Genomic DNA, 15,997 nt, shown 5'->3' with positions numbered 1-15,997 from the left:
TTTATTTTGAAAGAGTAGAAAAACTGTGACATGAGCAGGTAAGGGCCAGAGAGAGAGAGGGGGAGAGAGAGAGAGAGAGAGAGAGAGAGAGAGAGAACCCCAAGCCGACTCCTTGCTATCAGTGCAGAGACAGGGGGCTCAGATTTACAAACCATGAGATCATGACCTGAGTGGAAATCCAGAGTCCGACCCAAATGCCCCATGAATCAACATTTTTTAAGGAGGGAAGTTAGAAGCTGAATGCAAATTATGTGCGCAAATATTTAGACTGTATCCTTGGGCTATTAGTGTGAATTTATTAATAAGAAAAGCTAACATTTATTGAATGCTGATACATTTAGGACTATTCTAAACATTTTACATGTATTAATTCATTTAATCCTCTCAACCATGAGAGTAGGTTCTATTATTGTTCTCATTTTACAGATAACTAAGGCACAGAGAGTTTAAGTAACGTGCATAAGATAACACAGCTGAAAAGTGATAAAGCCCAAATTTGAAATTAGGCAAATTCATTTCCACCCCTGTGCTCTTAACTACTTCCTTACCCTGTCTTTTGTCAGAGTTTTATTTTATTTTTTTTTTTTTTTTATTTCTAGGAGAGAGAGAGAGAGAGACAGCGTGAACAGGGGAGGGTCAGAGAGAGAGGGAGTCACAGAACGAAACAGGCTCCAGGCTCTGAGCTGGCAGTCAGCACAGAGCCCGACGCGGGGCTCGAACCCACGAACCGCGAGATCATGACCCAAGCGAAAGTCGGACGCTTAACCGACTAAGCCACCCAGGCGCCCCTTTTGTCAGAGTTTTAAGTAGAACTGCTTCATAATCTTTCTCTTTCCCACTTACTTTAAAACCAGTTGAGAAGTAGACATAGGAATCAAAGATAACAAATGTTATTTTTACTTCAAACGAAATCTACATTAAGTGATGTGCAACCAAGTAAACTTGCTAATAGTGGCTGAACTAGTTAGATTTACCTACCTAGTCATGGGGAGCACTAAACAGCTGTAGGTCTCAACCACAAGTAAGATCATCTTTCACTAGGGTCATGGCATGACAGAGACTGAAACCAAATTCATCCTCTCTGAGAGCAGGCAAATCCAAAATGTGTAGGAGTGGCTGATCCATAAATGTTCATTTCCTTCTTCTAAACTGACTAATCATGGACCCCTGGATGACTCAGTTAAACATCAGACTTGATTTTGGTTCAGGGCATGATCTCACAGTTCATGAGTTCAAGCCCCACATAGGGCTCTGTGCTGACAGCAAAAGCCTGCTTCGGAGTCTCTGTCTCCCTCTGTCTTGGTCTCTCTCTCTGCCCCTCTGCCCCCCCACTGAAGAATAAAAAACAGGGGTGCCTGGGTGGATCAGTCAGTTAAGCATCTAACTTCTGCTCAGGTCATTATCTCATGGTTCATGAGTTTGAGCCCTGCATTGGGCTCTGCACTAGTGGTTCAGAGCCTCCTTGGGATTCTCTTTCTTTCTCTCTCTGCTCTTTCCCCACTTGAGCTCTAAATAAATAAATAAAATTTATATTAAAAGATTAATCAGGCAAGACCTCCTTCCTCCCTCAGAGGGGAGTAAATAATAGGGAAAGGTTCACATGTCCTTCCGATGAAAATTCTTCCCCATGGCAATAGTAGGAAATAAATATTTTCTCACCCAGAACTTCTTAGTTTTTAAATTCAGCTGTATAAGAAGAAAACATACTGGCTTCACACCACATGAGTAATGTGAAGGTTTCCCAGAAAGTGTATATAATATTGGAAACTGAGGTATCCTTCAGAGAGTCTGGAATATAGAAATCTAAGTAGAGGGGAGCCTGGGTGGCTTAGTCAGTTAAGCGACCGACTTTCACTTAGGTCATGATCTCGTGGTTCGTGGGTTCGAGCCCTACGTCGGGCTCTGTGCTGACTGCCAGCTCAGAGCCTGGAGCCTATTTCAGAGTCTGTGTCTCCCTCTCTCTCTGACCCTCCCCTGCTCACGCTGTCTCTCTCTCTCTCCTAGAAATAAATAAAAATATTAAAAAAGAAAGAAAGAAAGAAAGAAAGAAAGAAAGAAAGAAAGAAAGAAAGAAAGAAAGAAATCTAAGTAGAAGAACTCTCCCCAAAGCAGTATCTAATTGGGATAATCCACTTAAAGCACTAAGCACATTTCCTGGTTTGTAGGCAATTAATCAATTTCTTAGCTTCTATCATTATTATTATTGTGATTGTTGTTCTGTACACAGCTAAAATTCACTTTCTGTGTGAAAACAGAGTAAAAACATTTAAATGGCTGGCCAAGTCTTGTCCAGAATACAGAAACATTTTACATTTTATGGCACCGTGGATTTTGCAGAGCGCTTTAACATATATTATCTCATTTGATTCCCAGAACAACCTTGGTAAGGCAGATATTATAATGGAAATTGCATTTTGTGCAGGAGTTAGATTGTGAAGTAACATGTAAGGCAAAAAATCAAATATAATAAAAATTAGTCACAAAATCCCTTAAAAGTTGCCCTTACAATATACAAGCACACAATCTCTCCATTAATCTAATTGATTTTCCTCCATTGTTAGAATGGTCTTATGTATCTTTGGTTGAACTCTAAATGTAATAACTAGCTTGCATTTAGGGGCCATGTTGTACAAAAAGATAAGGGCAGTGTATTTAAACACTGAGATTTCATCCCATTTTCTGTAGTAAGATGTTCACATTATAAGATACATAAGGGAACTGAAACTAACTGTGGAAACAGCAACTTCATGCCACCCTTACATTTCCCTGTGTCCCATGCTCATTGAATAGAATTAACGGCAGCTTCACATTTAAATGGTTTTTCATTCTTTCTTTCTCATACTTTTTAAGTAATGTTTGCTTTAATTTGAATAAACTAAATAGATATATGTGTCAACTAAATTATCATAATTTGAGGTTTCAAGTGACTTAGTCACAATTACCAGGCAGCAAAACCTAATCAGTCTGGTTTGTATCACATCTTTCTTTAAATATATGATATCACATCCTCCCATTAGCCAGATAATATAACTGAGGTGATCTTTACAAGCTCAAAATTAGGTGTTTGCCTGATCAGATCCAATCTAGGCAGACAGTGACTTCTCCCAGTGAAATCTTAGTGCAGATCCAGAAAAATGTTAAAATTAGTCTACCTAGACCAGAGCTCAGCAAAGACATAAGGCACATGTCCTTGTTCTTGTGAAAGTGCTATCATATCTTTAATGACTATTGTCAAGACCTCTCACCCACAAGACTGAAAAATACCCTGAAAGTGAAAAAGTGATTTACCAAGTGGCACTACAGAGTAAATTGTTTCACATTTGTTAAGTTGTGGGAACACAAAAATGATACCTCGCTCAAACAGATGGAAGGGACGGTGGTATCAGCAACTTCATTTTTAAATATGAAATGTGACAACTATTGGTATATGATAGCAAAGAAGAAAATAAAGGTAGCCCCATGAAAATATGACCGCTATAAAATCAGCAAAACTGTAAAGTATAATAACCATCATTTTTTAAACTTTTATTTGCATTTATTTTATGCAGAATTTACTCCCGGGCCATAAGTTTTTGTTTCTTCAGTTTCTTCTAGGATATATTTTCCTTCTGAGCAACATCCTCTTCTGGTTTAGGAACAATCTGCTCTTTTTCAGTAAGGATTATCTCAATGTGGCAGGGAGAACTCACATACGGGTTAATCCTACCATGAACCCTGTAAATTCTATGCCATATCTTGAGGGCTTTGTTCACCTAGATGTGCTCAATGACTAGAGAATCTACATCTAAACCCTGAGGTTCAGCATTACTCTCTGCATTTTTAAGCATGTGCAGTAAATATTCAGCACTCTTTTTGGGGCACCAACCCTATGTCCAGCCCAACTGTTGGCCTGGGCACACCTCCCAACTCCACCATTGTAGCCACAGAATGGCATACGTTGCTTCTGCAAAGTGACGTCTTTCAGATAGTTGGTGGCTTTTTGGATATGCATACCCTTGATGGCCTGGACAGTTTCACGTGTATTCTTAAAAGTGAACGTAAAGATTTGAACCTCTTTTTTTTTTAATGTTTATTTTTCAGAAAGAGAGAGAGAGCGAGAGAGAGCGAGTGTGTGCACAAGTGTAAGAAGGGCAGAGAGGGAGACCTAGAAACCAAAGCAGGCTTTAGGCTCTGAGCTGTCAGCACAGAGCCCAGCGTGGGGCTCGAACCCATTAGCTGTGAGATCATGACCTGAGCCAAAGTTGGACACTTAACTGACTGAGCCACCGAGGTGCCCCTTGAACCTCTTGATTGAATAATTTCATAGGTTTTTCTGGGTAAAGTGAATAGTGAACCATTTCCAGAGATCATCTCAGGCTACTTAGGGGAAGAGCAATAACCATCACTTTTGAGCACTCTAAATACATTATCAGAGTAAATCTTCATAGTATGGTCCCCATTTTATAGATCAGAAAACAGATTCAGAGAGACTAAATAACTTTGATGAAAATTACATTTAGGAATTGGCAGAGCCAGGATTTGACCCTAGGACTATCATATCCAAAGCCCATACTTTTTCCAGAATATCATTCTATGCCTCAAACAATAAACCCTCCTTAGCAAGGGAATCAATTTTGAAAATACAGTATAGCCATCTCTTATACAGTAAGTTTTTAGCTCTCAGAATGTAATGAAGTTTTTCCTCACACTTCATCTCATTTATGTAAAAAATTTTAAAAGCAAAAAATGTAACCCATTAAGTATGTATATTGAATATACTGTACTAAAATCATGGCTTCCAAAGTGGAGGTGGATTCACTCACAGTATCCTATAGGGGGTAGCTTCAATTTATTCATGGGGCTTTGTGGATGATGGTAGTAGAGAGGGGTGATTCAGTCCCCTACCCTAAACTACAAGATATACTATCAGTATCAGAGTAAAGGAGTCATCAACCTGTTAGAGGTTTGAATGACAGATGTCATGGAAAAATTGATATCTTAATCAAGACAAAAGTGAAATTAAGTTTTAAAAAAATCTCTAGGGGTGCCTGGGTGGCTCAATTTGTTAAACGGTCAACTTCAGCTCAGGTCATGATCTCGTGGTCTGTGAGTTCAAGCCCTGCATCAGGCTCTGTGCTGACAGCTCAGAGCCCGGAGCCTGCTTTGGATTGATTCTGTGTCTCCTTCTCTCTCTGCCCCTCCCCTGCTCAAGGTCTGTCTCTCTCTATCTCAAAAATAAATAAACGTTAAAAAATTTTATTAAATATCTCTAAATTTTTAAACTGTTACTCAAAAAGATCTGTTAGCTAAAAATTTGAAATGATAGTTATAATACTATAATTCTTCTCTTTCTCTCAGCTAAATTTTCAATAGTAATCTTTAGGTGGGCAAATACAGAGTCCACCAAATACTTCCAAGTTCAATGTCAGGACGAGGACTAAGAATTAGTCTTGTCTTTTAATCCAATCTATTAATACTTACACTCGATTCCCTCCAGCAACAAGAGCAACTTTATCATAAAGTCATAATTCCTGATGTATGTGGAAAGATGATGCTGTTGAAGTACCATCAATAAAGCAGATATTTCACAGTGGTTGTGATTAATTTGTGCTGATCTTGGTACCACCTTGCTCTTGTAACCAACATTTACATTTGCAAGATGGTAGAATTTGAGAGATGGCTTACTGATATAATCTATAACAATGGCATAGAAGAAGCTAACTGGGCTCTATAAAGACTAAATCAAAAGAGACCACACTCACTAGATATAAATTTGTGGAAAAAAAATTGCATTAAATGTATAGAGCTAAAGAGCATGTTATCTTGATCCCAGTTGGAGGGCAATAGCCAAAAAATCTGGGATTTATCTTCTTTTTTCTTTATATTAAATAGTAGAATCCATATAAATATGTATCAGAGAAGATATCTAGTTTCATATGGTTGGGATGACTGCCAGGTAAGAGGTAACTATTATGCCAATGGTTACAGTAATGGAAAATAAATTAAATGACTTAGCTTTTAAAAGAATTTTTTATAGTTTATTTATTTTTTGAGACAGAGAGAGAGGGACACACAGAATCTGAAACAGGCTCCAGGCTCTGAGCTGCCAGCACAGAATCTGACGCGGGGCTCGAACCCACGAATTGCGAGATCATGACCTGAGCCAAAGTCGGACGCTTTACTGACTGAACCACCCAGGCACCCCTGATTTAGCTTTTTTGAAATGCTTTTCTTGGGGGCACCTGGGTGGATCGGTCAGTTAAACATCTGACTTCGGCCCAGGTTATGACCTCACATTTCACGGGCTCAAGCCCTGAGTCTGGTTCTATGCTGACAGCATAGAACTCTGTCTCTCTCTCTGTCCCTTCCCCCATATTCTCTCTCTCTCTCAAAAATAAATAAACATTCAAAAAAATTCAAAATGCTCTTTTTTTCTGGTTAAAATAAAGAACATGAAATTCTAACAACCAACCATCTCATAAGACTTTTACTGCCAGTATTGCCTGAAATCAATCCTAGGGGAGGTGGTAGCTAGGGCTCTCCAAGTGGTCTCAGAACAAGGGCCCTGGACAGCCCTGGAAGATGTATACTGAATACAGAACACTGATGCTGTCTCAGAGTTTTAGCTTTTGCTCACTTTCCCCCACAAACAGTAGTTTTAATGTAAAAGCCAAATCACAGTGAGTTCTTTATTGTTTCTAGATAAAGAAACCCAACACATGATAATATGATCATCTTAGAAGGTCATCTTTAGTATTTTTTAAAGATGTTTTCATTATTTCTGAGAGAGAGAGACAAACAGAGTGCAAGTGGGGGAAAGGCAGAGAGAGAGAGGGAGACACAGAATCCAAAGCAGGCTCCAGGCTCTGAAATGTCAGCACCAGAGCCCGATGCAGGGTTCGAACTCATGAATCATGAGATCATGGCCTAAGCCGAAGTCAGATGCTTAATCAACTGAGCCACCCAAGCGCCCCATTAGGTCATCTTTAATATTAAAATCTAAGCAAATGACTCTCCAATCCTCTATATTTTACTAAGGAAATAAAAGGGTTCTGCAAAAGACAGTGTAACTGTCTAATGTTTGGCAAGGTTTGATTCCTCTTCTACTGGAAGAATTGAAGCATAAGCTGGTTAAAAACTGAGGTACCTTAGAAGGGGTTTCCTTATTAGGTTGAAGGTGGAACTGTCTGATGGTATGTATGCCAGTCAGGAGAAGGCAGAGAAAACAGCAGAGAAAGTACTCCGGAAAATCTAATTACACTATGAATGTGACATGATTTTATACCTTTTAGATCTCTAATAAATGTTTTTAAAATTCCTTCATTTAAAATGTTAACATGGTGTTTATAAAAGCATTATCATAAAGAAGGGTTTTCAAGAAAAGGAATGGGAAGAAAACGGTCCCCCAAACTCTTGAGATCAATCAACAACCTTTCTCATGCTCATCCCCATGGTCCTCTGTTGTTATTTGCTACACAAATAATTTTAGTTGTCCCTTTTGTGCTCAGCAATGTTAGACAGTAAGAAACTCACAAGGCATCAATGACAAAGCTTCATTAGTTGGCACAGTGGGCTCCGACCAGACTCGACTAACCTGAGCTGGGATCTAAGGTTTCCCGGAGGAGGCGCTGCCTCCTAGTTGGAGTTTGAGAGCAAAGAGAACATTAAGCTTTTGGGGTTGCTCTGGCCGTGATAGCAAAGCTTCTGCGATACCAGGCATACACCCCTTGCATAAAAGGGTAACGGGCAAAATATGTTGTTGATCGTTGGGAGAAAACTGAGTCTCGCTTACCATTTGTCGAGAGGAGAGAGTGGAAGGGATGGAGTAAGGAAAAGAAGCAAAGCTCCCCTCTTCAATAAGGCGTGCACTGCAGCCCCTGTTGACAGATCCATCCCGGAAGGAGCGTTCCAGATGCCCAGGTCCGCGGACGAGAGAGAGCCCGGGGACGGGGATGGCCGGGAGAACTTGCTGCGCATTGGCGGCCAGGCAAACAGGACCGACTTCGTGGCCCTTGGGTCTGTCCGTCACCCAGCCAGCTCTCCAGAGTCCTCCCGATTCTCCTCTTAAGACCCGCCATAAATAAATAAATAAATAAATAAATAAATAAATAAATAAATAAATAAATTAAATTAAATTAAAATTTTTTAAAAAATAAAAAAATTAAAAATAAATTAAAAAAAAAAAAAAAAGACTCGCCAGGGCCGTGGCCTACCTAGAACGTAGTAAACTTGCTCTCGGTTTCCCAGAGATCCCAGGGTGGGGCTTCCAGGCCGCCCGGCCGGCACTGGCTTCGCGTCGCAGGCTTCCCTAAGCGCCTGCAAGTGGGGCGCCGCAGGAGAGGGAGGGGAGGAGAGCCCCCCCCCCCCCCGCGCCCTCCGCTGCCCCCACCCCTGCAGCAGGCACCTTTTACCGACGGGTTTTCTCCCTAATTAATTCAAATTCTCTTCTTCCCTCCCTTCTGACAGGGGGAGCTGGAGTCCCGCAGGCCGAGCCCTCCTGGTTTGCGCAAAGGTGGACCCAGAATAGGGGGCGGGGGGACCGAATGTGACCCCAGAGTGCTGTGGCTGGGCCGCTGACCTGCCGGGTGGAGGGACGTGCGGGCCTGCAGTTCCCGCCTTCTTTCTTGCCCTCCCAAATCACAAGTCAAGAAGGAACTCTAACCCTCGGTCCCCGGAGACCCGCCCTGTGCTGCGCTGGTGGTGCACCGGAGGCTGCCTCGGCCGGGCCGCGGAACCACCCCGGGGTCGAGGTCTCCGGCCTTCCGGGAGCGGGATTCAGGGATCCCGCTCGGCCCAACGCTTCTCTGTGTTGTGTTTGTTTCCTTTTCTCTGCGCTTCCCAACCTTCTTTGGCCCAGGCTTCTTCGCTTTTTTCCTTTCCTCAAATGGAACATCCTTCCTAGGTGGAGAACACTTTTTCCTCCTGAGTGTTTCCATAGCTTACACTCGGGCTGCTGAGTGACCTTAGGGAAGTCACAGCACCTTCTGGGCCTGTGTGAAAAGAGGGGAGGACGTTCTGTGAAAAGACTGGTTTTTCAGAAGATACCTCCGAAATTCAGCCCGGGAGGACTCAGACCAGGGAATGAAGGGGTTCCCTTCTCCTCCCCACCTTGCCACTAACAGACAAAGCTGTGTGCATGAGCACAATGTCATCTGGAAAAGAAGGTCTTTGAGTACACGTTTTATATTAAAATGGGGGAGGGGATTAATTTAATTCTTATTTTGAGAAATTCTGATGTAAGACACCCCCTTGGGAAATAAATATAAGATGACAGTGCTTTCTTAAGACTTCATGGCTGATTTTGCAACATTTCTTTTCAAATTTTATTCTGTGCAACCGCCCCCTTGGTTGGTCTTGCTCCTGGGGAGCAAAGAACGGCCTGTACATTCCTAAGAGGGCAAGGGGAGGGGGTGGGGATAAGAGAGAGGTTGGCTCTGGGTATAACTCTGCCAACTGTTGAGGGGAAGCAAAGGGATGGTGGTCTTTCACACGTGTTTAGGATCTAGTTACCTTTAATTCTCCCAGGAGCCCATGTCTTGTGCTAATGGGCGTCTGTCAGCAGAGGGCTCGTGTTTCCCCACTTGCCTCGGAGAGTGGAAGCAAACGGGCAAACAGCAAAGTGGACTGCTCAGCCAGAAAGAATTATGCCAGGCCTCTGGAGCTGGCAGTAAGGGCCTCTCCTCAGGCCTAAGGCATGGGAGGACTCAAGGCCAGCAGGAGACTGCACCTTGTAAAAGCCCCTTCTGACCAGCCTCTTTTCCTCCCAGGTAGGTAGCAGGGAGCTGGAATAGGTTCTGCGACCCTTCTTAGGTGAACCGACTTTTCACACCTAAAACCGAGTTTTTCCAAAACCAAGCCAAATACCGCTGGTGTTTCAAACAGAGTTGTTTCTTTGTCCAGAAGGCATTAAAAAATACCAAGCAAACTCCTTACATTCCCCTTGGCTCCTTTCAGTTTGTAAAACATTTTTTACTGACACCAGCTCACCTAATCCTGCAAGCTCAAGCATCAGATAGACTCCTCATTCTCATTGTAGAGGTAAGGAAAGACTCAAAGAAACCAAGCAGCTTGTCCAAGGCCACAGCCACAAAATGCCTAATCCCTGATTGAAACCCCTTTTGCAAGGCCTCTCAATTCCATTGCTTACTGTCATTCCCCTCCCACCCTACCCCTGCCCATGACTGGCCCTGGGCACCCGGTGTTTTCAAACCCTTCCCCACCCCAGTAAGGAGAGCATTGACTAATTCATGCAGCGGTTTGCCACCATCACAGACACAGGTGGAGTCCAATGAACACATTAGCTTTGGAATTGGCTTTTAGATCACATTTTGTTCTGGACCGTACTTCAAGGAACCCACGTTAAAACGACCCCCTCTCCTTTCAGCCATGGGCCATTCATGTTCCCCTTACTGCCAAGACCTTTCCTATAAACCATGTAAAATAAATAACCTCAAATATAACTCTTAATTGCTTCCAAGTCGATGTTTCCTCATCACTAAACTTTATTGCTTCCCAATCTTTAAGATAAACTTCCCTTGGGACTCTGTCCCTTTCAGGAGACAGGCTGAAAAAAGCAGCCTCTCCGGGATTCCACCTCGATGTCCCAGGCCCGGAGGATGAACAAAGGTGTCAGGGTGCTCCCAGGCTGCGAGGAAAGGAAGGAGAAGCCTCGGAGGGCTGGGGCTAAACTCCCGGAGACAAAACGGGTAAGTTTTCCATCTGTTCGTCGCCCCCTGCAGGCTGCATCCGCCATCGCAGCGAGAACCCATCGTAGCCCGTGCAAGTATTTTTGCTCTAGCTAGGTTCACATTTCCCTGGACCTCCGGGTTCACCCTCCATTCTCGGAGGGACTGCGTGCGGGGGCTCCACTCAGGGACTCAGCTCTGGAGAAGTTCTAAGGACTACAGGCCTCGGAACGGGATTGACATTCTAGAAATGAGTGCTGGAGGAAGTGGAAACCAGTTTAAATTCGTTTAGCCAAAAGCTAAAATTCTCTCCCATAAAAATCAACCCCCTTCCTTTTTCTTTTTTTTATTACAAATAAACCTGCCTAAGTGGAATAAAAAGTGGATATCAGTGTTGCCTTTAAAGCTCCATGTAAAGGGGGATGTCAGTGTCTTTCGTCGCTGGTGCCAGTGTTCATACCAAATGTGAGTTTCAACCCTCCCCCCACCAAATGCTTACGTTCATTATATATATTTGCATTTTCCCTTCTGCTCTAAACCTTCGTGGTTTAACAAGCTTAAAACAAAAAGAGCTTTCCAAAGGGGGTACAGCCAGGTCTAGCTCCCAGACATCTGCCAGCACTTTAAACAGCCGCTGGCCGGCTTGGGGTCTGGATCTGAGTTCCCTATTCTTCAAGAAATAAACGGAAGGGGTCCATCTCCAGGCTCCAGTTCAAGGCTGAGAAGTGGCTAGAAGAAAAGTTGACGGCGGATCTCTGCTCCCCTTCTCCCTGCCGCCTCATGCATCGCTGGAAAAAGCCCTGCGGATCTCAAGCGGCGGCTTGTGGCGGAGTGTCAAGCTGCGGGCTCAGGCTCGGCCGGTATTGCTGCTATGCGTGGAAATATGAGCGAGTAATTTTATAAGTAACAAAGGATCAGGGATGGAATGAGGCCTCTGTTATCCAATGTCATTTAGAAGCCTTGGATCAGCAGCTTCTTGAGGCTAAAAGTGAATTCAAGAAGCCCTGCCTTTCCCTTTTCCCAGGGGTGTCAGCTAAAATTAGAAATAACCTCTATGTGTTTGCACAAATCATGTACCATTTGCTGTTTGTGTAAAAACCGATTAGCCAGACACAACTGTGAAACAACTTGTTACTTTTATAGCTGCAACACACAAACAAATTTAGATCCGTTTAGTTTTCCTTGTAAAAGGAGATTAGAGGGTACCCGCCCGGAGACTGTGTGGTCCATAATCTCTTCTCCGTGAAGGTTACTGTTGCTTCTTTCAGCCGCCGTTGATTATCAGGTTCTTGTTTATCAAGCTAAACTATCTCACCCCCGGCAGCTTGTTTTATTTTAGGACCCTGATCCAGAAGGAATGTTTACTCAGGACACAATAATGTTTACTGTTTACCAGGAAAACAGATTCGGTATTTTCGAGGACACGTCTTTCAAAGAGACTCCGTGGCCCACGCCTACAGCAGAGAAATAAAGCTGGATCTGAAGCCGGGAGGCATCTCCACACCAAGAGGCGAGGTGGACGCCGCTGACAGGGACTGGCTGTGTTTTGCAAGCAGGACGCGCAGAGGGCCGAGCTGACAGCACTGCTCCCCGTTTCAGTTTTAAAAAGCGATTTTGCATAAGTAATTGTAACAGCTAAATTAATTACAAAATAATTAGAATTGATGCCGTTTGAGGATATGTTGGTGGTGATGGGAAACGGCTTCCCGTGTCTAGATGTTTTCTTTCTACCTTAATACTTTTAAGGTTGCAACATCTAAAATGCATATTAAAAATAATCTAGGAGGACATATCCCCATTCCTGCCCTATGATCTCTCATTTCACACTAACCTAGCCTAAGTGTATTAAAAAAAAAAAGACTTTAAAAATGGGATGATGTGCACCTGTTCTTAGAAGGGTGTTAAGGCTACTATGCCTTGGTCCTTGGAACACGGAACACTACGGGTTGGAGGGAGAGGAGGCATTCATAGGAATCCTTCAGAAATCAAAATTATGTTCTGGATTTATTACTGCCATAGAAAAGACGTATATTATTTGAAAATATTATGAAAGAATAAGACAACTATGTATTATTGATCAGGTTAATATAGATAGTACAATTCCACTGCAAAAATTAAACTGCCATGACATATATTTTTAAAAAATCAACTGAGTTTATTTACCATTTCCACGAGGGGAATGAAAATAAATAATTTCAAAAATTTAAGATTTAAGTGCTAAAATGAGGAGATGTTTGTGATTTACATTCTTTTGAAAGAATAATTGAAATGACCAAGGGCTCTCATGGAAAGAAGTCTGGTATTTTAAAAAAAAAATTAAAAAGATTGTGCTGTTTAGACTTAGGGTGTTTTTTTTTTTAATGGCAGCTTATTTTATCTACAGAAATATCTGGTTATTCAGACTTAATGGGTTGGTATGAACAAGATCGTCACCCAAATTCCAATTTTATGTAAAAACTAACAGAAAAAAAATTAATATGATTTAAATTAGGCATATTCTTTCCTTTCTCCAATTAAATTTTCCTTACACTCAAATTTTGCATAGCTAAGTTTGAAAGGGTTATCGCTTGAAACTCCTCAAATTTCTGGGAAAGATAAAATGCAAATACAATTTTAAAATATTGTCATTTACTTCAGACCTCTAAATAAAACACTAGGGTAAGCATTTTAAAAATTTATTTACAAAGTTGTGTACAACACGATGGAATAACATTTAGAATACCATATATATTCATTCATATATAAACAGACTTTTATAATAGAATGACACTTTTTGCCTTTTGAAAATTTTTTTATATTTAAAATCTCCCAACGTCTCTATACATTTTCTTCTCACATAAAACTGCGGAGAGTGAACCTTCAAAAAAAATGAAAGTTCAGAGCTCTAAATCTACTGAATTTGTGGTTTTTTTCTTAAAAAAATAAGAACCCCAAAAGGAAAGTCAATAATTTTTATACAAATATGTACAAAGAATTTCCCTCCCATCCCCACGGTACTGAGAGCAAGAGCCGTCGGGGTACATTTTTGGAAAATTCGGTTTTTCGGTTTTACCTGTACAGAAAGCTATTCCCGGCGGGCGTGCGGCGAGAGTTTGCTCCGCCAGCCTAGGTGTGCGCAAGGGGGTGGAGGCCGCAGAAGGTCGGTGTGGAGGGGTCGGGGGGGAGGAAATGGAGGAGAGGCAGAGTCCGGGATTGGGCAGGGGGGCCGGGCCCGGGGCGGGGCGCGCCGACTAGAAGTGCAGCCACCGCCCCGGGCAGCCGCCCGGCCCTCGGTCCCGGCCGCCGGCACGTCCCTATTGAGCTGGCCATTTGGCTTGCGCTGCAGCGGCGGCAGCAGCGGCGGCCGAGGCTGCTGGCTGCAGGAACTGTCCAGAGAGCGGCACGCTCAGGATGGGCGCGATGGTGGCCGTCGTCCGGCTCAGCGACAGCGGCTGGTGCGTGGCCATGAGTGCCGCGGACTGCACAGTCCCGGGCGGCCGCAGGAAGGACTGTGCCGCGCTGCCGCCCCCACCGCCCCCAGTGCCCCCAGTTACCCCGGCGCCCCCAGCGCCCGCCGCCGAGCCCCCGGGCGCCGCCGGGCCCCCGCCGATGATGTTTTCGATGCTGAACGACGGCCGCGCGCTCGGCTCGGACTTGATCAGTGACGCCGTGGTGCCCGCAGCGCCCGCCGTGCCCGCTGCGGCCGCCGCGGCGCCCAGGCTGTTGAGCTGCAGCTGCAGGCCCGGGCCGAGCTGCGAGCCGAAGGCGGCCGCTTTGCGGCCCAGCTCGCCCGAGGGCAGCAGCGGCACGGCAGGCGGCAGCACGGGTGCCACCGGCGGCAACGCGTATGGGTACTGGAGCGCCGCGGCCGCTGCGGCGGCTGCCGCGGCCGCCGGGTGAGAGTAGGCGCCGGCCGCAGCCGCGGGGTGCAGGCCGTAGGGGCGGCCGTAGGGCCCCGCGGCTCCGGCTGCCGCCGCCAGGCTGTAAGCGCCGAAGCTCTGCATCATGAGCGCCGTCTGCTCGCGCAGGTGCTCCTGCTGGTGGCGCTTGAAGCGTTTCCGGCGCCGCAGGAAGCTGCCGTTGTCGAACATGTCCTCGGACTGCGGGTCCAGGGTCCAGTAGTTGCCCTTGCCCGGGTTGCCAGGCTCGCGGGGGATCTTGACAAAGCAGTCGTTGAGCGAGAGGTTGTGGCGGATGCTGTTCTGCCAGGCGGGGAACTTCTCCCGGTAGTAGGGGAAGCGGTTGCTGATGAACTCGCAGATGCCGCTCAGGGTCAGCTTCTTCTGCGGACTCTGCAGGATGGCCATGGTGATGAGCGCGATGTACGAGTAGGGCGGCTTCACCAGGCTGTTCTTGGGCTTGCTGGGGGCCAGGCCTGCCGCCGCCCCGCTGCCCGAGCCGGGCCCGCCGCCGCTCCCGCCGCCCTCCTCGCTGCCAGCGCCACCCTTGCAGCCGTCAGCTTCGGAAGCGCCTGCCTCGCCCCCTGGCCCAGCCCCGGCTCCGGCCGCCTCTTTGGGCAGTGCCAGGGGCTGCTGGTGCGGAGGCTGAGGCTGCCCGTGGTGGGGTACCGCTGGCGTCACCTCGTCCGCCTCGTCCAGGCGCAGCTCCGGCGGCCCCACCGGGCTGTCGCAGCCCGCGTCGCTGTCCTTCTCCTCGAGCCCGTCGTCGCCCTCGCCCACCACATCGATGTCCACGTCCTCGGCCGTCAGCACCGTCTGGCCGGACATGTCGCTGGCGCTGCCGCCGCCGGAGAGGGTCATCCCTCCTCGGGGTTGGTGGCGGCGGCGGGGAACGAGCGGCGGACGATGGGAGTCGCCAGGGGCTGCCGCCGAGCTCAGGGGAAGGGGGTTTTGGGTGCTCCGGAAAGGTGGGAGAGGGGAGGGGGACGTAGGTGGTTCGGGGCCCTCCCGGCTGGGCTCACACTCGGCAGCCCGGCATCGCGCGGCGCGGGCGCTGCCGTCCGCCCCCCGCGGCCGTGCTCCTCCAACTCCTGCGGCCCCTGGCTCTCGGCACTAGGCGCTCGATGCCGCTCCTGGCCACGGCGGCTTCTCCACGCCGCGCCCCTCGCGTCGCCCGCCTTCCTCGGCCTCCGGCCCGGGCGTGGAGACCCAGAGCGGTGCCGGCGGGCGCGGGACGCCGGGCGCCCAACAGCTCGGGAGGGCGCGGGCAGGGGCCACGGGGGGAGGGGGGTGTCGGGGACGCCGAGCCCCCGTAGTCGAAAGTCCCGTTTTAAGGACTGGCCTGATAGATTACTTTCTACTTAAAGATCCAGCGGGAGGCGGGGCCACGTGACCGCGCGTGACGTCAGGGCCACGGCGGAGCCGGCCAAACTCAAGTTGGTTCAGGGAATTGTC

At 46.4% G+C, this 15,997-nt stretch overlaps 1 protein-coding gene and 1 pseudogene across 1 annotated transcript; both read right to left on the bottom strand.

The window, feature by feature from the left end:
* Positions 1 to 3,551: 3,551 nt before the first annotated feature.
* LOC120232598 lies at positions 3,552 to 4,049 on the bottom strand (annotated as a pseudogene).
* Positions 4,050 to 13,957: 9,908 nt separating this feature from the next.
* Positions 13,958 to 15,403, bottom strand: FOXD3 (forkhead box D3). Its single transcript, XM_039233413.1, has one exon. It carries the CDS (start codon positions 15,401 to 15,403, stop codon positions 13,958 to 13,960), a length of 1,446 nt encoding a protein of 481 aa, XP_039089344.1.
* Between the last annotated feature and the right edge of the window lie 594 nt (positions 15,404 to 15,997).

The sequence above is a fragment of the Hyaena hyaena genome, unplaced genomic scaffold (assembly GCF_003009895.1).
Source record: "Hyaena hyaena isolate Hyena2069 unplaced genomic scaffold, ASM300989v1 scaffold_75, whole genome shotgun sequence".
Lineage (NCBI taxonomy): Eukaryota > Metazoa > Chordata > Mammalia > Carnivora > Hyaenidae > Hyaena > Hyaena hyaena.
The sequence above is the reverse complement of the archived record's forward strand: the minus strand, read 5'-3'. Positions and strand labels throughout refer to the sequence as shown.